Source organism: Drosophila hydei, unplaced genomic scaffold (genome assembly GCF_003285905.1).
Source record: "Drosophila hydei strain 15085-1641.00,03,60 unplaced genomic scaffold, DhydRS2 tig00000361-arrow-arrow-pilon, whole genome shotgun sequence".
NCBI lineage: Eukaryota > Metazoa > Arthropoda > Insecta > Diptera > Drosophilidae > Drosophila > Drosophila hydei.
Window position 1 is genome coordinate 597658 of NW_022045717.1, and position 22865 is coordinate 620522.

Genomic DNA, 22865 nt, shown 5'->3' on the forward strand with positions numbered 1-22865 from the left:
TGCGCCGCCATTTTTCTTTTGTCTTGTGCTGTGCATTTTGTTGCTGTTGTTGTTTTTGGCTTGTTTTTGTTTTAGTCTTGCTTTTTTTCGTATGTTGGGTTGCGCGCTATGCTTCATTATTTATTAACGACTTTGCCAACATAATTTATTTATTTGCCAGTTTGTTGATAAACATGTGAGAGCCTAGCGTGCGCTTTCTCGCTTTAGCCAACTAAACACGAATGTGTCTGTCTCGCTCGCTCTCCTACTGGCCATTTGTCTGTGCCTGTCTGTCTGATTGTTTACGCGCAAATGACCTCATTACATATAATGTAATTTGTTGTTGTCGCCTTCAGCTCTGCCTCCCTGTCTCTCTCTGTCCCGTCTCCCTGCACTTTTTCTCCGTTTTGCTTTCATTTTTATATTTGTTAATTCCCGCTTTTGGCATAATAAAGCGTTTTTGGCGCCATTGCCAGCGCTGCCGGCTTTTTCATTTGCCGTTTGTTTGTATCTCGCTCTTCTGCTGTTGCTTCTTCTTATTTTTTCATTTTTTGTTTTGTTTTTGCGTCTCGTCGTGTGCTTTGTTATTGTTCATTAATTTTTTAGCATTTTGTTAATTTGTTATGGCGCAGACTGTGCTCGCTGCAGACAGCTGATAATAATATTATTGACTGGGCCCATAACTGCTGTACGTGTGTACTTAACGGCGTTACGGCATGCCCCCATTAACGCGTCTTTATACACCGTACGCTCACGTATATTTGATTTCTGCACTCGTTTCGTACGCCATCTTGAAAGCGCTTGCTTAAAGTGTTGCCAGTAAAACGTGCACGAATAAGCTGCAAAGTAGAAGCGGCAACTGCAGTGCCTCTACGGATGTTATATTACTTGGGCATTCAGCTAAAGGCTTACGAATGTGAAACACTGTAACATGCGCGTAGAACTCTTAGAACTTTAAGAGTTGTAGGGGAAACTGTGTTGCCTTTGGTAAAAACGTTTACGAATGACTCAGTAAAGAAAAGACGAAGAAACGAATAAGCAGAGAGTAGCGAAACTGAGTCTTGCAGGTCGATGTTATATCAACTGCAAGCAAAACGTTTACGAATGTAATATCAAAGCAGACACTGAAACCCAAACGCTACTTACGCTTACTGCGGACCTAGCTAGGGTTTAGTACAAGTAAAACGATTACGATTACGACTCGCAAGAAGATATATAGCAAAGTGGAGACAGGCATATATTTCCGGAGCTGTTGGGTTATCTAAAAAAGTCATTCCTTAATTCGCTATGTCTTAAGACGGTTTTGGCTATGTAAGTGTAATTGTTCTGATTGGATACAATCATTTTGGATACAAGCGAACAATTTGAATTTGAAACAGTTAAGGACGTCGGCCGTATCGTTATTTCTTACGCTTCTCAACGGGCTTAAGAATTTGGAAGGAGCACATTAAGGTCTCGTCGACGGACATCATGGCGCCGGCATTATCAAATTCGCCGCAGTAGTTCGGCGCCGAGAAGAGGGTGACCAGCTGGCGTTTGGCAAAGAACTCGTAGCCATCCTCGACCACCTGATGGGCACGGCAAATCAGGTCGAGATCGTGCTTTTGCAGAAATTTGCCAACCACTTCGGCGCCGAAGGTGAAGCTGACACCACGATCGTTTTCGCCCCAGCCAATTGTGTCCTTGTCCGGATCGGACCACAGCAGATCGCATAGCAGGCCCTGATCGGGCACGTCTGTGGGGCGCATAATCCGCTTGATCTGCTCCATGGACGTTAGGTCGGGACTCAGCCCGCCATGGCAGCAGAATATCTTCTCGTCCACAATGGCGACAACGGGCAAGCAATTGAAACAGTCCGTGAACGTCTTCCACAGCTTAATGCTATAGCGTCGCTTGCACTCGTCATAGAAGCCGTAGATGCGATTGATCGATGCGCATTCGTGGTTGCCTCGCAGAAGAAAGAAATTCTCCGAGTATTTGATCTTGTAGGCGAGGAGCAAACAGATGGTCTCCAGCGATTGCTTGCCACGGTCTACATAGTCGCCCAGGAATAGGTAATTGGACTCCGGCGGATAGCCGCCGTATTCGAATAGCCGCAACAGATCGTAATATTGACCGTGTATGTCCCCGCAGATCTTCAGCGGCGCCTCCAGCTCAAGTAAAATGGGCTGCGCGAGAAAGATTTCGCGAGACTTCAAGCAGAGGCCACGTATCTCCGTCTCATTCAGTTGCACATTCTTGCCGGGTCGGGCTGTACGCACCTCCAGGAGTCTGGCAATGATATTATCCAAATTTAGCACCTCGGCCATATTAACAGGCTTCTGGCCGGGATTGCCGATCTGCGGCTCGCGATTGAGCGCTTGGGACGCCGTCGGGACGATCTTTTAATGGACCTCACGCTCCACCTGACACTCGGCTTTCCTCTCAATCTACGCTATTGCCAATCAAGTGTTTCCATTCAGCGCTCAAGTGGCCCTTTTCGGTTCCCTTCTTATTTCAATCTTTATCTTTTGATTCACCGGTTACTTAAATGCCAATGGATGTCCGAACAGATTGCAGTATTTGAAAATTTGGAATTTGAACTGAGATCGAGACGAAGTTTTGATTTTCCTTTTTTATTTGGTTTTTGTTATTGTTTTTTTTTTGGTACCCCCCGAAATGAACGTTAAAACCAGGTGCTATCGATCGAAAAATAAAACTCGAAAAAAATGTCGAAAAAAAAAATATAAAACCAAGCAACATCCCATTCAATTTCGTCCCATATGCATCCACCCCATTCCTTTTATCGTGCGAGCCGCAGAATATTCAAATATTTTAAGGCCATCACATGGATATTGATGTGAGCTATTTTTTACTTATCTACTTTCTCTCTCTCTCTCTCTTTCTACCCATATCGCATCGCTCTTTATCTTTGTTTGCCTTTACACTATCAGCTTTTCTGCTCCAGCTATTTGCCATTCTTTTTTCCTTCCTGTCCTTCTTGAGCTCTAATTCCTCTTTATGCTTCTCTCTCTCTTATTATCAGCCTTTTTTCTCTTCTTATCTCATTCGCTCTCTTTTTCTTTTCTTTAACTTTTTATCATTCTGTCTGTCTATATCTCTCTCACTCTCTCATTTTCTCTGGTTTCTTGTGATTCTCTCCCATTCTCTTTCTCTCTCACTCTTACACGCTCTTATTGTCCTTTTCTGTTTTCCTATTTGTCTGTCTTTGTCAACCATTTGCTTTCTCTCTTCCACTTTTTTTTATTTATCTCTCCATTTGTCTCTTTCTCTGATTTGCTGTCTACTCTATCTCTCGTTCTACTCTTTTCGCTGTCTCTATCTCTTTCTCTCTCCCCTTCTTATCTGCTTCCCTCAGTTGCTGTTTTTTTCTCTTCTCTCCCTAGTCATATTCTCTCTGTTACTTACCCTGTCTTCTTCTTTCTTTTTGGCTTCCTCTTCTGTTCTCACTCTCTCTTTTCTCAATTTCTTTCCCTCTTTCCCCATTCTCCTTATATTCTATTTTATACTTTTATAGGCCAAGTTAAGAGTTTTTTAATATTTTTATTCGGCTTTGTGCTTGGCTTCGCGCTCTCCTTTGCGATTCTCACATGTCCAAAGTGGCAAAAACTATTTCAGTTTGCAGCGTGGCGTTGGGGGCTTTAAGCCAGCTGGCTTTAAGCGTGCGCTAATCAACTGGAAGTTCATTTGGGGCTTAGTTTTGTCAAATTAGCTGCAATTTGTTAGGGGTTGGCACGCTAGGGGTGGGTGTTGAAAAATTGCAATATAAACAAAAAGTTGAAGTGGCAATTTGTGCGGCGCAATTTGCGAAAGCAGCAACCGAAAATCAAATGCATTTCAGCTAATAATCAGCGAGGCGTCCCCCATTTCGTGCACCTGCACACGAGACTGGCTTCAGTGTGTGTGTGGTATGTGGGCGGTGTGGGGGTGTGTGTAGGTCCGAACAGAGCACAAACAAACATCGTTTATTTTAGGTAACAAAAGACCTCATTTTCCATTTGTTTAACCAGAGCGGGCGAGCGCAGGCGACGAAGGACAGCAAGAACAATGGCACGTAGCTCCTTATAAATGGATGGTCCACTCATTGTTATTGTTGCTGTTTGGGTTGCTGCTGTTGCTGTTGCTGTTGCTGTTGCTGTTGCTGTTGCTGTTTGTTGAAATTAATTGGTGTAACACAAATGAGTAATTTTCAATGTACATAAATATTTGCACAAGCTGCAATTTGCCCGGCTGCCGCCGACGTACAGGGTATCCGACGCAGCAGCTCGCAGCTCGCAGCTCGCAGCTCGCAGCTCGCAGCTCGAGAGCTGTTCAAATACAATTTTTATTGTCAAGCGTTAATAATTTGAACAATGAATAATATGTACGGTAAGCATCTGTTATTATTCCAAACAAATCAAAACAAGTGCACTAGGGCGTTCTCTAACCGACGGGGCGTGGCTGGCAACCCCGTAGCACATAGCCCTCAGCTCACAAATCTTCATAAGTTGTGCTGGGGGCAGGGGCGAGGGCGAAGAGAAAACTTGACAGTTGGGAATTGAGACAAAGTGCGAGAAGTGCTCGCAACGTGGACTAGAAAAAGGGGTCGCAGTCGCCGGCAAATGGGAAAATGATACACTTTACTTTTTGGCTGTGTTGACACACACACGCACACACACACACACACACACACAATCAAGCTAGAACAAATTGCCACATAAATGTGGAGGGTGGTTTGCCACGTAATAGATTTTATTTTATTTTTATAACGCCGAGGACGAAGGACCACAGCCGTACGTACCTTGCGTACGTGTCCTTATCCACTTTTACTTTTTACCTTTTACCTTGCGCACTGGCACTGGCACTGGCAGCGGCAAAAAAGCTCTTCTTCTGCTCCTCCATATTCTTTTTCCACTGCCAGGACTATTCCCAGGACATGTGCGCACTGTGCTTCAATTTTCGAGCGCTTCGCCAGGTGGTTCACCTGCTCAATGCACTTGCACTCAACGGAGTTCAGAGCGAGTTCATACACTGCCCAGCTGACGTTGGGTCTTTGGCAAATCTGGATGGGCTATTGGGAAGGGAAAGTAGGGGCAACGCACTAACATCAGAACGATCTATTTTATGCCTTGCTATTGAAGGTTACGTTACGTTAGTCTTTGCTTACCTATATTATATATACTCCTATACCATATCATGATTGGCTGTTAGCTTGCTGAATTTTGATATCTATCTGTAAGATCTAGAGATCTATCTTGAAAGAGAATCGAAACGTTTGTCATTTGTTAAGCAGGAACTACTATATATGTCTATATCTTTAAGATCTGTAATATGTCTATCTGTAAGATCTAGTGATCTATAGTCATCTGTGGCACAATTTAGAAAGTGACTCAAAACGTTTGTCATTTGTTCTATATGTCACTACTATATTTATCTATAACTATAAGATCTATAGATCTATAGGCATGCACCTCAAGAGATCTTTAGCTTTTGACTTTTGTTCACCAGGAACTACTATATATCTCTACTATATATGTCTATAACTCTGTATCTACCTGTAAGAGATCTAGAGCTATCTGCAACATAATTAGATCTATAGATCTACAGCTATATCTATCTGTAAGCTTTCCCTTGTGCCATTTGCTAACCAGAAACAAGCTTAGCTCTCGCTGCTGGGTGAGCCTTTAAATACCTGCGAATGAATAGAACTATTTAAATATCCGATTAAAAAGGCGCTCGGAAAAGGGCGGCAGACGCTTCCGCGCAAATTAGTTTCAGGGTTAACAAATTAGAGCGGCACTCGTGATGTGTGACACAGCCAAGTCGTGTCGCGTCGCTCTGGCTGCACCACCAGCCAGCACCACCCAGCGTCAGTCTCGAGTCTCGACGGGCCGTGCGCTTCGCATTCGTTTCTTTGTTTTCCTTTCGTTTTTTTTCTTTTATTTTATTTTCAATGTAGCTCGTAATTTTTTACACATTGCGGTCCCGACTTAACTGCGCTACCGGCTGTTTTGCGAGCTCTACTGGGAGACATATCAATATAACCAGGACTCACACACACACACTCACACACATAGACACTCACACAGGTAGCTGCATCCCCTTCTCATTTAGCTTACGGCGCACGCACGGCCACGACGGTGATGGAACAAGTGTAATCGTGGACCGTACCAAGGAGGGTGCCAGAGGCGGGCGGGCGACCCTTGCGCCGCTCGCCTGTGCAATAAAAACAACAGAAAACCAGAAAAAAAAAGCGCAAAGGCAAAGGCAAAGGCGACGGCAAGGGCGAGCCGGGCAAGGACGACCCGTACACGGGGGACCACAATACGGCCGAGTAATAGAAAATACTATTCATGTTACTAGCCGGTAAGGATTTTCGACGGAGGCGGCGTGGAGAGAGGCAGAGTAGTGGAGAGGGCGACATTAATATGTAGATGCATTAAGTACATTATCCGGGGTTACAACCTCGCTACACGGATGACGACAGCAACTGCTCCAGAGCCGAGCGCCGTGCGACGACCGTCGACGAATCGCCGAGCGCCGAGCTTCGAGCACCGGCAAATAAGGTAAACGTCGTGTGCGCGTGTGTGTGCACCTTGACAGTGGTGCCAAAGCGCATATTTCCCATGCGAATTTTCAATTTAAGGAAACTTATTCTGCTTTTGAAAGCGACTTAGCTAGCTAGCTGGTTTCCTTCTAAGTTCTCTACATACAATTCATAGATAGATGGATCCTTCCACAGCTGCTGCATCTTAAGTTGGCTAAGCTCCATGAAAGTCAGTTGAGAATGCTGCTAGACAGAGCTAAGCGAGTTAACTAGCAATGGCTATCAAGTACTCGGAGACTATCTACATATATATATGATTGAAGGAAGCAAACTCAGTAATCCATTTGACATTTAGAATTTCAAGCACAGCTAATGAAATGGCATTTCACTTGGCATTTCTTAGATCATGGATACCTTATAGCACTACTCGCAGTGAGATTCCTGTTTAGTGCCTGGATTTAAAATGCTGCTTGGTGCCAGTGTGCGAGGGTTCGCACAGGTTGTGTCTGCCACAGTTTCAGCCCATCTGATCTGAGCTGCACGCGACGAGGGACGCAAAATATTATGATTTATTTTTATTATAGCGGGTAAAGTGGTCTTTACAAGCATCAAACAGAGGCGTAACAGGCGGGCCCAACCACTGAACCAGCGAACCACCGAATCACCGAATCACCGAACCACCCATTCAAACGCCCACAGACGGTGCCAAGCAAAAAGGCAGTTAGTTGGTTAGCAAAAGGCGCATGAGGATGTGAATTGGGCTGTGGATGTGGATGTGAATGAGCTCGTCAGGTGGCTGGAAGCAGTGGCAGTGGCAGTGGCAGTGGCAGGGGCAGGGGTTGGGTTGTTAAATGGACGGGTGGATTTGCACTTGCCGCGCTGACTGTTATCTTCATTTTTGCTTTCAGTTATATTGCCTGGGAATTCCTGTGGGAGTTAGCTGCATACCCGGCTACGGCAGTAGAAACAAGCAGACAGGCGGACGGGCAGACAGAGCCGGAGCTAAAGCCAAATTGTATGCCCCAGCTATGGGCATAAAAAACAAGCGGATCAAACAGCAACAACAACAACAACAACAACAACAACGACAGCAACAATGGCAAATCGAAAATGTGTGTTTCTCGCATTGACCATTGAAATTGCATTAACACAGAGTTAGAAAGAGAAAGGTAGTGAGACAGTGCGAAAGAGAGGGTGTGCGAGAGAGAGAGAGTGAGAGAGTCATTGTAGCATTAGCCAACCCTCGTTTCTGGTAATGGAAATCTGCGTATAATCCCTGTGAATTGATAAGATGGGCGGGATAAACTAGTTATGGCCATTAATACGATCAATTTGATGCTCACTTCGCTGAAAGTAAATAACAACCTTATTGCCAAATGTTGAAAAACATATTTGAACAACGTGGCACAGCCGGCACTGATAAAAACCAGGCTGCACGCCACCCTTCCCATGGAACCCTCCTGTCTGCCCAGCCCCGACCACTGCTCTTCGGGCCTGTCTAATGGTGTTTGTTACCCGCCTTTTGGTTGAGCATTTGTAACTGATAATTGCAAAGTTGTTGCCAGTTTTTCAACGGCCCCTGCCCTGCCCTGCCCTGCCTTGCCTCTGCTGCTCGTTTTTTGCATTAAGTTTTACATATGCTCGGTTTTTACCGAGGGGGGTTCACTGTGGGTCAACTGAATGCGTTGATGTGCATTTTAAGCAGGTTAACCTGTTAAGTGTCATCGCCCAACCAAGAAAAAAACAGAAATGGGAAAGGCTACCCTTTCTCTCCCACTCCTGCCCGACCTGCCAGGTGCGTGGATGGAAGCGAATCGAAAAGTCAACGCATTATCTGCTCAAGGCTCTAATGCCGGAGATGGATTTGCTAGCTAACTCTTGTCAAATATTTAGGAAACTAAGTTAAAACACTTACATTCCATATTGCTTCAGTTAGTGAAGGATTTTTGTAGAGGGGCAGCAGAGCTTTTGAGTGGAAGAGGCTTGAAGAGGCTAGGCTAGAGACTTGACTTTTAGCCTAAGCTAAGGGACTAAAGACAGGGTATAGAAAGGGAGAGAAAGAGAGAGAGAGAAGGAGAGAGGGAGATAGAGAGCGAGAGAGAGAGGGAGATAGAGAGGGAGATAGAGAGGGAGAGAGAGAGGGAGATAGAGGAACTAAATGAGAGCTGGACTAGGCTAGAGACTCCACTATGGAAGTTAGGATAGAGACTCAGAGCTTTACAGTAGAAGCTGTTCGAAGAGGCTAAGCTAGAGACTTGACTGTGGCAGTGTTGTAGAGTCAATAGTCTAACTGTCACAAAGAACTAAGAAGAATATAAATAGAGAGACAAGACACTGGGCTAGAGGCTCCATAGTTACTTGAGATAGGGATTAGAACAAAAGTCGAACTAGGCTAGAGACTCGACTGCAGAAGTTAGACTCGGACAATAGAGTAGAAGAGTCTAGACTTGACGAATGACTCGATTCTAGCCTAACTGGCATAAACTAATGGACCGAGGAAAGTCACTAAAAAGAAAGTGAATGGAAACTTGGCTAGAGACTCGACTGCAGAAGTTAGACTCGGACTATAGAGTAGAAGAGTCTTGAAGAGGCTGCCCTAGAGACTTGACTATGACAGTTAGACTACTGACGCGACTCTAGCCTAACTGGCATAAACTAAAGGACTCAGCACAGCTACTAGAATGGCAGTAAGTAGCAACTAGGCTAGAGACTCGACTGTGGAAGTTAGACTAGTGACTCGGACTCTGGAATAGAAGAGGCTCGAAGAGGCTAAGCTGAGAATCGACTGTGGTTAGGGATTCAACTCTAACTGCAAGATCAAGATCAAGATCAAGGGACTAGAAAGAGAGAGACTAATGAGAGCGAGTCGACTTAGTCCCTTAGCTTAGGGCTAAGTCGACTCGCTCTCCATAGTCTCTCTCTTTCTAGTCTCTGTCTTTAGCTACTTAGCTTACTTGGGTTTCCTTCAAGTGCCTAGCCAGCTCTTAAGCCCTGTTAGGAATCAACCTCAATAGACTATTCAACGTAGTGCGTGCTTAGTAGTCTAAGCTAATGCCTTGGAAATGTTTTGCCTTCAACTGGAAAAGAAAAGTTCAACTAAAAAGCTTAACAAGCGACAGCTAACAGCACTTAGCGAGCTCCATTGGGAGCTTATTTGGGTCTTAGTTGGTTCTTTATCGAAGTACAAGGGATTTTCGTGGCTCGATTGTAAGCTGCAATTTGTGCAATCAGGACTTAAACGCATGACCTCGCAGCGAGGGGTGTTTGAGTTTGAGTAGCTTTGGCTGCAAATAAAATTACAGTTAAATGCACATTGAATGCATTTTAAATATAAATGAGACACATTCACAATTCACAGTGGCGAAAGTGCAATTTGACTGCGCGTATCGCAGCGCATCGCATCGCTCGACACCATTTTCACAAAACGCTGGCAAGCGCGGCGTATGAGTGATGTCCGCGTTGATGCCTTGTTCAAACGCCCACGACCACACCCACCAGCCACAGTCGTATGGTGCCCATGTCATCATGCGGGTACTACATGTCCACATAGGGATGTCTTGCCTTGCTGCCCCGCACAGCCGCCAAGGTCCGCTGTCTGCGTCCGCTCGATTGTCTTGCAATAAAGAGACAACGCACCGCACACAGACGCAGCGCTAAATAATTGATGAAGAAAAGAAAACTAAATAAATAAATGAATCAACGGAACGGAACGGAACGCAGCCGAGGAGTCCAACCCAACCACAATTGAGCCAAACTCAGCTGAACTGACGTGGACATGGGACGTGGCACATGCCACATGGAATATGGCAAGTGGAATGCGGTTAGGATCGGGCCGTAAATTGTCACTGGATGACACAAAGCTTTCTACACACAATACTCAGCCAGCACACACACACACACACACGCACTTAAACCGCAAAACTTTCTTAAGCCAGGTAAAATAAAAAAAAATGAGCTGAAATGCCCTGACTAGGAAATACCCTGTATTCAACAAAAATGGTAAATCTAATAAACTTTTAATTAAATTAAGCTCATCTGAATATAATGTGTGAAAATCTAGATTGTAAACTGTTAATCGATAATTATCGATCTTATAAAAAGTAAAACATGTAGAAGTATTATTTGGAAAGGCTAAAAATATACTCTGATTAGCTATAAAATCTGGTCAAAAAGTGATTTGAGCAATCGATATTTATCGATTTTATGAAGAAAGTGAGCAAGCAAGCTATAGGTATACAATTTTACTACTTTGCACAATAAACACAAAAACATTTGCCACTTAGCATCATAAATCGATTAGACTGCTAAATGTTATTTATCGATATTTATCGTTTGGGTATTTTGAGTAGAAAGTCTATAGCTAGAAATGCAATTTCCAGCTACTCCAGCTCTACCTTCAACTCTCATCGATAGCCCTGTCTGCATGTACCATTGGCACTAATAATAAATAGGGTATACGAGAAGCAGTCTGGTAAGCAAAGCTAATGCATTATTAATCCGAAAATTGTTGTGTATATAAATTTTGTTGTTTTTTGTTTGGCCACCGTTTTGTTATGGTGCAATATTAAATATGGTTACATATTTAATAATGTCAATCCGGTGGTGATAAATACCATAACAATCGATAACTGGGACGTCCTATCGATTATTAATGCGAATGCTCAAAATGAGACAAAGGCTGTGCGAAATGGGTCGCTGGGTGGGGCAATTGATGACAGAACAGCGAGAGCAACGACGAAATTGTAGATTGTGAGTGTGTGGGAGAGAGAAAGGGAGAGGGAGAGATAGAGGGAGAGGTAGAGGGAGAACAGACTAACATTGTTGACGACAAGAAGGAAACTGGCGAGAAGTTAGGAGGCATTGATAAAGAAGAGAGGGGCAGAGAGAGAGGAAGAGAGATAGGGAAAACAAGATTGAGGTGTAAGAAATGCAAATGGAAGAGAAAGCGAGAGAGAGAAAAAGAAAGCCAGAGAGGAGACATTGGTAGGAGGTATATGCTAGAGTGAGAGGCAGACATTGATAAGAAGTATATGCCACAGTGAGAAAGTTATTGATGGAGACTAAGAAAGACACAGAGAGAAAAGCAAAGAGAGAGGAAGGGAGAGAGAGAGAGAGAGAGGAAAAACGTAGGCAGACTTGAGCTAAAAAGAAGATCTGAACCGGAAACAGTTTGGATTTCGTCGAACAGTTCGAGCCGAATTGTAAGTTCGTTAGAGTTGCAATTGCTGGAATTATTGACAATTAATGAGCTCGAGCATTTGTCTGTAGGGGGGCGTGCGATAGCATCGGAAAGTATCGCACACGGCCTGTCTGTGGCCCACAAATGCGAGACAACAAATATTTGTGCCGCTGTGTGTGCTGCGGTCGAGTGGAAGTTGAAACAGACCCACGGCTTGGTGGCTTTGGCGGCTTACACTAAGTAGAATTTGATTGCGTGTGGAGTGGCAATGGAAAGTTAACGATATTTACCAAATAGTAAGCCCTGCTCCACTTGGTCACGAAATGACAGAGGCACAAAAAAAATCAAACAGGTGCACTAAATGAATTTCAATATGATAAACCACTTGTGGTTGCCGGCTGCAGGCAGGTGTTTGACGGTGCGCTGTGGTGGTGCGTGGTAGCCGGCGGGCATACTCGACATGCGGCACATGGGCCTCGCCACCCCGTTGCGGCGGGGTCATGGGCGTGCGTGTGCTGGAAAATGATTTGAGGGAAATTGAGCCATATGTTGCGAATACTAATGGATACGCCAGGCCCTCGACTCTGTCCGTCCGGAAATATGAAAGTGTAATTTAAATTGAATTAAGTGTACTTGTTTTTCTAACCCCACCCACCCAACCGCCCCCTGTGAGCTGCAGGGCCAACCACCCGGCAACTGGTTGGACAGCCAAAAACTTTGCCTTTGCTTTTCTTGTTTTGGTAACTGGTGCAAAATCTAAATCTGTGATAAATGCCTGCAAAGTGGCTCGCTACCCAGCCACACCCCCTGCGCCGCTCGCCGGCCTCCTCTGCCTCCGCCAGCCTCTTGCGCACTGGCTGCTGCATCATTGTTTAGCAAATTGATAATATTTATTGTTGTTGCTGTTCTCATTTGTAATTGTTACAAATGCTGGCAAGCTGTCAGGCTAGCTCAGATAACCGTCCTTACGTCCTTCCGTCCTTCCGTCCTTCGGTCCTTCCGTCCTTCGACCCATCGCATTGTGCTTTATGATGGATATGATTATTTTAATTAGCATTATATTTGCTCTTGTATATATTTACCCTTTTCGTAGCACTCATAATTGGCCCTTCATATGCTCGCAAAACTTGCACATTTTGTGGCCTACAGGGGGTTGAGGGATGGTGCCAGAGGGGGCAGGGGGCGAGGTGGTTGCTCTAACGTAAATTACTTTAATTTAATGAGTTTTGTTATGTTTTTCGAATGGGCGGCGAGGGGGTGGCTTTATGGCACTCGCATAACGCTTATGACACATGTTACCAGAACTGATAGACAGCAGCCATCAAATCAAGTGGAAAATTTTAAACTTACATTTGCCAAGGGGGTTAAGAAATGCGTAGGAGGGGTTGACTGCCCGGACAGGTAATGGACGGGGCAGAGCAGGTGGCTAGGCGTTCGGGTGGCTGGGGACTGGGCTGGGGGGCCATCAAAACTTATTTGATAGAGATTTTGTGGAGAACTACGAGCTCCACTTGCATTAGCCTAATGAAAGTAAATCAGGTGGCAAACAGTTAGAAATTATAGTTGAGGTTAAAGACATGAATTTACTAAAACTAAAATCGATTTGAAAATTAAGTGAAGAGGGTTGAAAATGAAGTAAAAAGGATTGGAAATAAAATAAAATGAATAAAGACCAAAATGTAATTAGAAAGAAGAAAGTTTCTATTATTCTACAGAGAAAACGGAAACAAGGCGTGACTTAAAAATAATTATATGTTTGAATACATTGTTAACCTCCTTCTCGAAGTGAAAGGGGCACACTCGAACCCCCATGATATGATATGGGATATGGGATATGGGATATGGGATATGGGATATGGGATATGGGATATGGGATATGGGATATGGGATATGGGATATGGGATATGGGATATGGGATATGGGATATGGGATATGGGATATGGGATATGGGATATGGGATATGGGATATGGGATATGGGATATGGGATATGGGATATGGGATATGGGATATGGGATATGGGATATGGGATATGGGATATGGGATATGGGATATGGGATATGGGATATGGGATATGGGATATGGGATATGGGATATGGGATATGGGATATGGGATATGGGATATGGGATATGGGATATGGGATATGGGATATGGGATATGGGATATGGGATATGGGATATGGGATATGGGATATGGGATATGGGATATGGGATATGGGATATGGGATATGGGATATGGGATATGGGATATGGGATATGGGATATGGGATATGGGATATGGGATATGGGATATGGGATATGGGATATGGGATATGGGATATGGGATATGGGATATGGGATATGGGATATGGGATATGGGATATGGGATATGGGATATGGGATATGGGATATGGGATATGGGATATGGGATATGGGCTATGGGATATGGGATATGGGATATGGGATATGGGATATGGGATATGGGATATGGGATATGGGATATGGGATATGGGATATGGGATATGGGATATGGGATATGGGATCTGGGATATGGGATATGGGATATGGGATATGGGATATGGGATATGGGATATGGGATATGGGATATGGGAGATGGGATATGGGATATGGGATATGGGATATGTGCTCTACTCTGTTTCTGTATTCCATGTCAACGAAAGGCTCAATCAAAGCAACCCGGAGATATTTGGTGTCAATGTATATGTAGCTATATGTTTATTTATATATGATATATATATATATATATATATATTTCTTTATATATTTATAAATGTATATTTAATATTAATATCGGCTGTGCTTATTTCCAGCATCCAACTAGACTGGAGAGATGGCAGCTAATCAGAATACTGGTGTCAGAGCGGGATCCAGGTCGAGTTTGATAAGTAAGGACGAGCAGAAGGGCGATAGTGACCACGGCGAGGAGGAGATTTCCTTTGCACAGTTCGAAAAGCAATGGCGACGCTATTTGACTAACTTTGAGCGACGGCGGTTGCAGTATATTCATAAGCAGTCAACACTGTACGGCGGGCAGCTGAGCGCTGAGGGGCAGCTGGATGTGGGGATGATGGACTTTGATGATCCCACTACTATCTACGATGCCCAATACAATCTGAGCCACGACACCGAGCCGTAATGCAATTGCAACAGTAATTGCATTGGCAATAGGCACGAGTCGATGGCTCGAAGTCGTCCGCCTCATGTCTACGGCCATGTCCGCGCTGGGGACAGCTGCAACCAACTAGGTCATTCTCACTGACCAAACAAAGCAACAAAAAAAAAAACAAACATACTAACTAGCTAACCAACTAACCAACCATTAAAACTAGCCAACACCACCACGAAATACGAACTACGAAATACGAAATTTTCATAAATTGTCAAAGTTGTCGAACTGCAAGTCTTAATATTTGACGTGGGACATCACGTCAGGTATGACCAAAATAATAAATTTGATAAACTTTCAAAGAACAGAATAGTTAAAACATGGCCAAAAGTTGCCGCAACTGCTGCCAGAGCTCTCACATACGGGTTAAGCCACCCGCAACTGCTCCGGGCAGCTGTCAACCATATTACCAAGGCGTAGCCATGTGATTCATCCACACTGCGTTGGCCTCTTCGAAGTGCAATCGCAGTTATAAATTGATGATCCACATTTTAAGGATCTTCCATTAGTTTAATAAACAAATCGATACGTGAATGCAACTAAATAATATTGTTGAGCTCTGAAGATGGAGTAGAATAGTGACAGAGATAGAAACAGAGAGAGGAGTGTGGATAGGGTTAGTGAGAGATGAAGAGAGAGGGTGAGAGACTTAGAGGAATATTGAGAGTTGTAGTACGAGATCGAGAGGGGGAGATAGAGATCTAGATAGAGGGCAAAGTTAGATACACTGAGAGATACAGAGATAGAGAGAGAGAGAGAGAGAGAAGTATAGCCAGGCAGAGAGAAAGAAAGTTATAGAAAATGGAGGGAGATAGAGGTATATAGAGAGGGACAGTGGGAGCTAGTGTGAGAGTAAGAGGGACAGAGAGAGAGCGTGAGAAAGACAGAGAGAGAGACAGGCAGACCGAAAGGGAGACAGAGCTAGATGCAAGTAGAGGTAGAGACAAAAAGAGACAGATGGACAGAGACAAAAGGTAGAGGAAGACCGACTGAGCTGGGCTTGAGAGTGAGTACAAATAAGTAGGTCAAATAGTGCCTTAAATACACCACTCTAAGCAGAATTCCCTCTTTTAATGTGCAGCAGTTTTATCTTTCGAACTATACCTAGTAATATAACGATATTAATCCTGTGAGTCTGAATGTTCTTTATAGAGGCAATTGAATACTGAAAGACATTCCACAAGAATGGTTCAGCTTATAGGAGTTATAGAGGACATTTTTAGCTCAAATAAAGGTTAAAGCTAAATTGGATAGCTCTAAGTCTAAGCCATTGCTTTAAATAAGAAGTGAAATGCTAGACGGGAGTATCCTACGAGGAAATACACTAGGTTCTGCTCAGAGCTAGTGGCTCAACCAGTCTGGGTTTCTTATGGACCCCGTCTATTTGAGTTTAGTCAGTGAAAATTGCTAGTTAATATTCAGAGCTAACTAAACATATCATGAGAAGACGAATTAATCGTCTGAAATGATATTATTTAATGGGAGATATTCAGCTCGTGTTTCTGATCGGAAATGTGTGTGCCACGCCTCCTTTTGCTTAAAACCATTGTAAGCTGGACTTTGATTTTCAATAGATGCAAATATTTGCAGTCTTTATGTAGTGCCCCGAATCTCAGTTCGAGTTTGCTTTCACTCTCAAACATGCTTTACTCAGGGCAATATGTTTCTGGCGGCTGTCCGTAAGTGCTGAGCTTCATAGTTGGCCAGACACGAGGGGAGCAGGAGTCGCTATTTTAGTGGCATTGCACTGGGATGCCAACTCCCTGGATAGTTGATTGTGCCACTCACTGTGGAAGGTTGTTGCACCTGAGACCCGCAGCGGCAGCTCGCAGCGCATGGGGTACAAATTCTCAGACTCAAGTGCCTGTGTGTCTGTGTGTGTGCCGAAAATTAAAGCCCACACGAGCGTATGCCAAGGAATTGGGAATGGTTGAATGGGTGCTATGGGTGGTGTGAGTGAATGGGTATGGGAACCACAACAACCACCGGCGACGGTGACGGCGGCGCGTGGACAGCGCGCACTTTTGTCATGCTCGATTGTGCCGAAAACAAGTGGCATTACAACAACAACAACAGCAGCATTAAGAACAACTCGAACAGCTACCCAACAACTAGCTGAAGATATAGGAACAGGTTGCTTGTGTAATTTGATTACAATCAACTTTAAATAGAGCAGCAACCACCCAGGCGCACGGCCAGCACTGGATGCATGTGCATATGTGTCCAGGACTAAACAGACAGGCAAACAGGACTCGCCCGCGGCCCGCGAACCGCGACCCGCCTCGAGCTGAACTAACGGTACAATACAATTAACGACACGAATCATGATGTGCTTACCTGGCAAACGACCGTCACGTGGCGCGTTCCCAGCAGGCTTACACGTCACAATTTTAATTTTATTAAAGAAACATTTCAAATTAACCACACAGAGACAGAGACAGAGACAGAGACAGGGCGAGTGGCAGAGGGAGAGGGAGAGGGAGAGCGTGCAGGCAGTTGAGCAGCAAAAGCGGAAATTGAAGTTGTCGCCGTTGTCATTGTTGTTGCTCTTGCTGTAATCAAAATGACTGTCATAAAACGCAGCAAAACGGATAATATCCCATATCCGCAGCATGGCACACACACACACACACGCACACACATTCAAGTGCCCTATTACAAGGCCAATGCATTGAAGCATTTCCTACCATTTCCGCTAAAGTCTATGCACAAATATGTATTGCGATTAGTGTAGTTAGTAGCAATTACAATAGCCACATTTAAGCTATGTTATTCATGAATAACCTCCAAGTACATTCTACTATATAATTATAATATTATAAGTAATTTGGTTTCATTTAACTAAGTCGAATCTTGACTTGACTGTGATCCTCTTATAAGTAAGTTGGGTATTGCCTAAGCTCCCAGACTCGTCTACAGAGCATAGCTCAAATTCTATACAACAAAAGTTTTATTTTCACTTTTAATTTAGTTGAGCTTAGTTAGAGCTTATTACTAGTTAGATTTGCTGTGGCACTCACCTGTAATGGACGTTGCGGGGGCCCACTCATTGTATGATGATGGTACATCACATCGTGCTTGATTTGGGAGGGCATTTGGCTATGTACATGCTGGGCTTGGTGTTTCTGTATGTCGACGGCGGCGAGGGCTTCCGCTCTGCTGAGTATGCCGTCGTTGATACCCGCAAAAATATCACCCTGTATCGATGAGAAACAAATGGAACAGATTTCGCAATTAGGCAAACACGAGATCGATTGGCTGCTTGACTAGCAATACGGAGTAAACGAAACATGAGATAGATGAAGCCCCCATCAACAATTTGCTCGACCCTATGACACACACATACATATATAGGTATCATAAAGAGAGCTTATATACACATACATACATGTGTATGTATGTATGTATGTAGGAAGCCTAAGCCAGCAAATATCGTATATCAAATAAATCGAATAATTTTGTTTAGTTTGTTTGTTTATTAAAGATTAGGTAAATCAAGTCAAAGGCATAACAACTGTGTGTGTGTGAGTGTGTGTGCTGTGTGTTATGTGTTCTTTACTGTGGTTTAACTTACATTCTGACGTGCTGACCACGAATTGCATAATAGGGAAGCATCTTCTAATAAACGACTCTGAAAAGACGAGACAAACAAGGATAGTATATGTATGTACGAGTTTATACTGGGCTATTTAACATCAAATTGAAATAACTATTGGATTCATATAATTATCTCTGTGTGTGTGCGTGCATGTGTATGTGTGTGTCTCTGTTTATACGGTGGAACCTCGCATTAAGGGCAGTCGTTGTTTGTCTAGGTTAGCGAACTAAGAACTTCGATTTATAGTGGAAAATATGAATATATATTTGCAATGGAAACTTTTCCATATAAAGGATACACCTTAAGGACAGTAAAGGGCTTAAGGCTTATGCAAATTTAAAAGTCAAGTTCCCAACTGCAGCCCCATTGAGCGCTTCAGCTGTGGAGCAGATGTTCCGCTCAGATGCTTAGCTGAGATGCCACGCCCCTAGTAGGCGATCTGCACTAACTTAACTGTCAAATTTTGAGGCTTTCGACTTGCCACGCCCACTGACAGGCGTAAAAGCGTTTTTTGACTAGCTTAATTGCAGCTGACTTATCAAATTTTGCTGCCAGTTTTTTGCTCTAAAACTGCCAATGTTGCACGCCATCTATGGGCGAAGAGATGTACTAAATATGTTTATTTGTATGAAATTCGTGCGTCTGAGCATATTTTCCAAAGGTCTTCACTAGTCTCAACTGTGTTCAATAGTGTTCACTATATAGTCATTCCCGATTAGCCACGCCCCTAGTAGGCGTGGATATAATTTTTAGTGGAGGCTTTAAATTCAGCTGCAACTCACTAGCTTTTCGCTCTCAGACCAAGGAATATGCAGCTTAATCAAATTTGCCTCGCCTTGAATGGGCGTTACATATGGAGCTACATGGATTTACTATACACTTGTACTTATACTCTAAATTATTTCCATGTTAATGTTCACCAGGCAGTTTATCCGCATGCTAAGCACCTGACATGAGCCTCCAAAGGCTGCCAAGACGCGCAGTGGGCGATGCGCTTTAAAGGCGAGACAGCTTTGGCGCTGGGTCTCTGCTTAATATTGATTTCTCCACAGCGGCGGTAGGTGCCTGGGGGCAGTGGGTAGAGATAGTCTTTAAATAAATAATTGTAAAGATTCTTGGCGCTTGTGCTGTGTTTTTTTTTTTGTTTTTTTTTTGGTGAGTCCTGTTGTCGCCATTGTGGTCCTTGTGCTCCAGTCATATCGATTTTATTTGCTGGCAAATGCTGTGTGAAGCTCACGAATTTTACAGTTAATTAATTATTTAGATGCGCACAAAAGTTGAAAAGAGGACAGCCAGGACATACAGGACATACAGGACTTCATGCACATTTGGTGGGCGAAAGTTGGCGCAGCGAAAGGATTTTCTGTTTGCCGACAAGCAGCCATATTCCAAGGACTTCTTCGACGACCGCAATTGCCGAGCGGCGGCCATACAAGAAATCAAAATGTTGCGCATATTTAATGCAGTGGCAGCAATAGCAGAAGCAGTTGGCGCTGGAGTTGGAGCTGATATCCTTAGCCACGCAGCAACTGTTTGCTTGCCCCATTTGCACGAGCGACTGGAGATGGCAGCAGACACGGTCTGGCCACTGGCCATATTTCCCAGTCAGAACCATGCAGCCCACAACAGAGCACAATAAATACCGATTTGCACAGAAGGAAAGGGCGACACTTCAAATGTTCTACGTCGTCTAGCCAGCTGACAGCGAAGCAAACTATCGAACTGCCATTTGCCCAGCAAATAATTGCGGTTCTTTTCTGTTGTCAATTTATTTTAAAACTATATTCAAATTGAAGTCTTGGCGAGTGTGGTGCTTTGCTATACTATACTATATAGTAGTATGCATAATAGTATATATATTAGTATACTACATTAATATAGCGACTGTTTCTGTTAGAGTTACACAAGCTTAAATTATAATAAAGTTAAGCAATACATTAACTATATTAATGAAATGGACTTTGTAGGATAGACAATTGCTTGGCATTAATGTTTAAATGAGATTTTAGCCATGTGACAATTGCAACAACCAAGGACTCCGCCTGAGTCGAATAGTAATTTTCTATGGATGCGCTGGTGTTTCGAGAGAAGCTTATGGATTATCCTCAAATATTTCATTTATTGCAAGCGTTGTTTTGATATAAGTCTATTATATTATAAAATGTCAAGTAAAACTCAAAAGAAAACGACTATCAGCTGTTAAATAATCTATCGAATAAAGTAGCATTAGCAACTCAAAGCTGTTAGACTATAAAATAAACACCCTTTATATTCTGCTTTCGAGCAGTTGAAGCTGTTGGCAACCAGCGCTCAGCTGAGTATTTTCATTAAAGAGCGGCAATTGATCCAATCAGGCTACAGCTGTAAGACTGTAGACTGTAGACTGATAGATATTGTAAAGGGGTCTTAGTCAGTCGTAGACTTTTTGACTTTATTCCTGCTTGATCAGGCTCGCAGTTGGAGCATATTGGAAACTAACTAACTCTGGATAAGATTAGCTATAAATAGTCAAAGCTGGATATATACATATAGAGAGCTATGTATATAGAAATTTCTTGTACAACTTTGTAAACCTAATAAGGAAATTAAAGTTAGCAAATACTTAGATTATCTTTAGCTTAGATTTGCGCAAATTTAGAGCCATAGAAAAAATCTCGGCAGCTTAACAAAGGGAAATCATTTTCCCATTCCAATTAAAAATTTAGAGCATAATGGTTTTGTGAAGATGTATGTAAGAGAGAGAAGAAGGCGTGTCACATTCCATATAATATATATTCTTGATCAGTACAAAGAACCGACTCGATCTAGCCATGTCTGTTCGTCCACAAAGGCTAGAGACTTGCAATCTGAAACGTATATTCATGGATACCATACGCAGTACAAGTTTCTAATTGTCTTCTCGATAACTCGTCGCCTTTCTCTATGATCGATAAGTGTCGATAATTGCACTTCGTTTTTTAAGCGCAGCTTGAAGTCCAAAAGAGATGAAAACATTTTATTTAAGTTTGATGTTTCTGTTTTTGTATATTTTGGATTATGGATTTTGATCTGTGCTAGAGCAAATATATACATATGAATGTCATAAGCATGCTCTGAAAATTTGAGAAGGAACGCCCATCTAGTAGTAAATTTATTGAACAATTAAGTTCCCATAGCAAAGCCCATGCCGCAGCCCAAGCAGAGTGCGTGCTCTGTGTGTGTGTGTGTTGTATGACAGAAGCATAGAATGTTTGGGTATATCCAAGTCGAGCAGTCTCGAGTAGAGCATTCAAACTTGTTTCTTTTAGAAATGCTTGATCGGGCTTAATACTTATGAACGACAGAACTTAACACTGAAAGTATTGAAGCTACAGCGCTCACATTAGACATGTCGGAGCTGAGGCTGATCGATAGCTTCTGAAATCAATGTGAATGTCTATCAAAGTTGAATTACCTTAGCATAGGTTGCATCTTTCGGGAAGTATTAAGTATTTAATTCCAAACGCTTAACAACAATTTGCTTTGTTTTGTTAATTATAGCAAGCTCAATGAATAATTCAGACTAGGCTGAGGTAGAGAAGTTCTGTTGCTGTTGCTACTTTTTAACTTTGTGCAATTCCTTATGAATAAATAAGATTAATTGCTGAAAATTGCCTGGGCCAGCGTTGGGGAGCCCAAGGAATACGTGTGCCAATATGGGAAAACCACGTGGCAATTAGCCCCAAGCGAGGGCTGCACTCGATGCATTCGCTCACACAGTCGTGCGTGGCAATGCGTGCACAGTTCGTGAACTCCGATTGTTAGAATCGCAATGGCAATCGCAATTACCGCTGCAATTGCACTGCTATTTTGATACTGCCTTGGACAGCTGTGCGAGTCGCTGGCTAAAATAGTGCCTGGTTGCAAGGAGGCGAGTTCGAATCTGGCTGAAGCAACTTGGGTTTATTTGGTGTGTGTGTGTGTTGTTGTTGTTGTTGTTGTTGTAATTGTATGCTGAGGTATACATACAGCAAGGGTATTTCCTCGCCAGGCAGACTCCACTCTCAGCATTAGCATGTAACAGGCAGTAGAAGGCGTGGCAGAGCCCATAAAGTATATATAATTCTGAGCTGCCTGACTAGGCGAAAATTGAAGCCCTCAGCAATGAAGTAGCCAGAGCCACAGCCACAGCCAGAGCATGCATAGCAGTTCAGATTCCAGGGTATCTGCTAGTCAAATGCACGCTTACTTGTCTTAATATGTGAGGTATTTTCGTACTTAGTTTCCGGTCGGAGCAATGTCAATTGAAGAAGTTAAGACCTTACCAAAGCTGTTCACATCTTCAGCTCATTGCAGCTATAGCTTTGCTCGAAGACTGAGTAAGTTAGTTATTCAACTAGTTAGTTAGTAATTAGTAATACAAGAAAGTGCAGCTCAGGCCGAATAAATATTTCTATGAAA

General features: G+C 43.3%; 2 protein-coding genes and 1 long non-coding RNA gene across 5 annotated transcripts in view; all 3 read right to left on the minus strand.

Moving 5' to 3' along the window:
* Positions 1-22865, minus strand: part of LOC111604025 (inhibitory POU protein) — a 34203-nt gene that overhangs the window by 5814 nt on the left and 5524 nt on the right. For 2 of the 3 annotated variants that reach the window (XM_023321883.2, XM_023321881.2), the window contains exon 2: positions 17869-18045. In XM_023321883.2, the coding sequence (XP_023177651.1) occupies positions 17869-18045 (177 nt within the window). Of the gene's footprint in view, positions 1-17868; positions 18046-18422; positions 18480-22865 lie in introns of all 3 variants that reach the window. The other variant, XM_023321882.2, reaches the window with a different exon arrangement.
* On the minus strand, positions 1194-2653 carry LOC111604024 (serine/threonine-protein phosphatase alpha-3 isoform). Its single transcript, XM_023321880.2, has one exon. It carries the CDS (start codon positions 2286-2288, stop codon positions 1380-1382), a length of 909 nt encoding a protein of 302 aa, XP_023177648.1. The 5' UTR covers positions 2289-2653; the 3' UTR covers positions 1194-1379.
* Positions 12584-13293, minus strand: LOC111604026. The gene is made up of 3 exons (XR_002751721.2): positions 13035-13293; positions 12767-12880; positions 12584-12708 (listed from the first exon to the last, which is right to left on the minus strand). It is a non-coding gene; the product is annotated as an uncharacterized LOC111604026 (long non-coding RNA).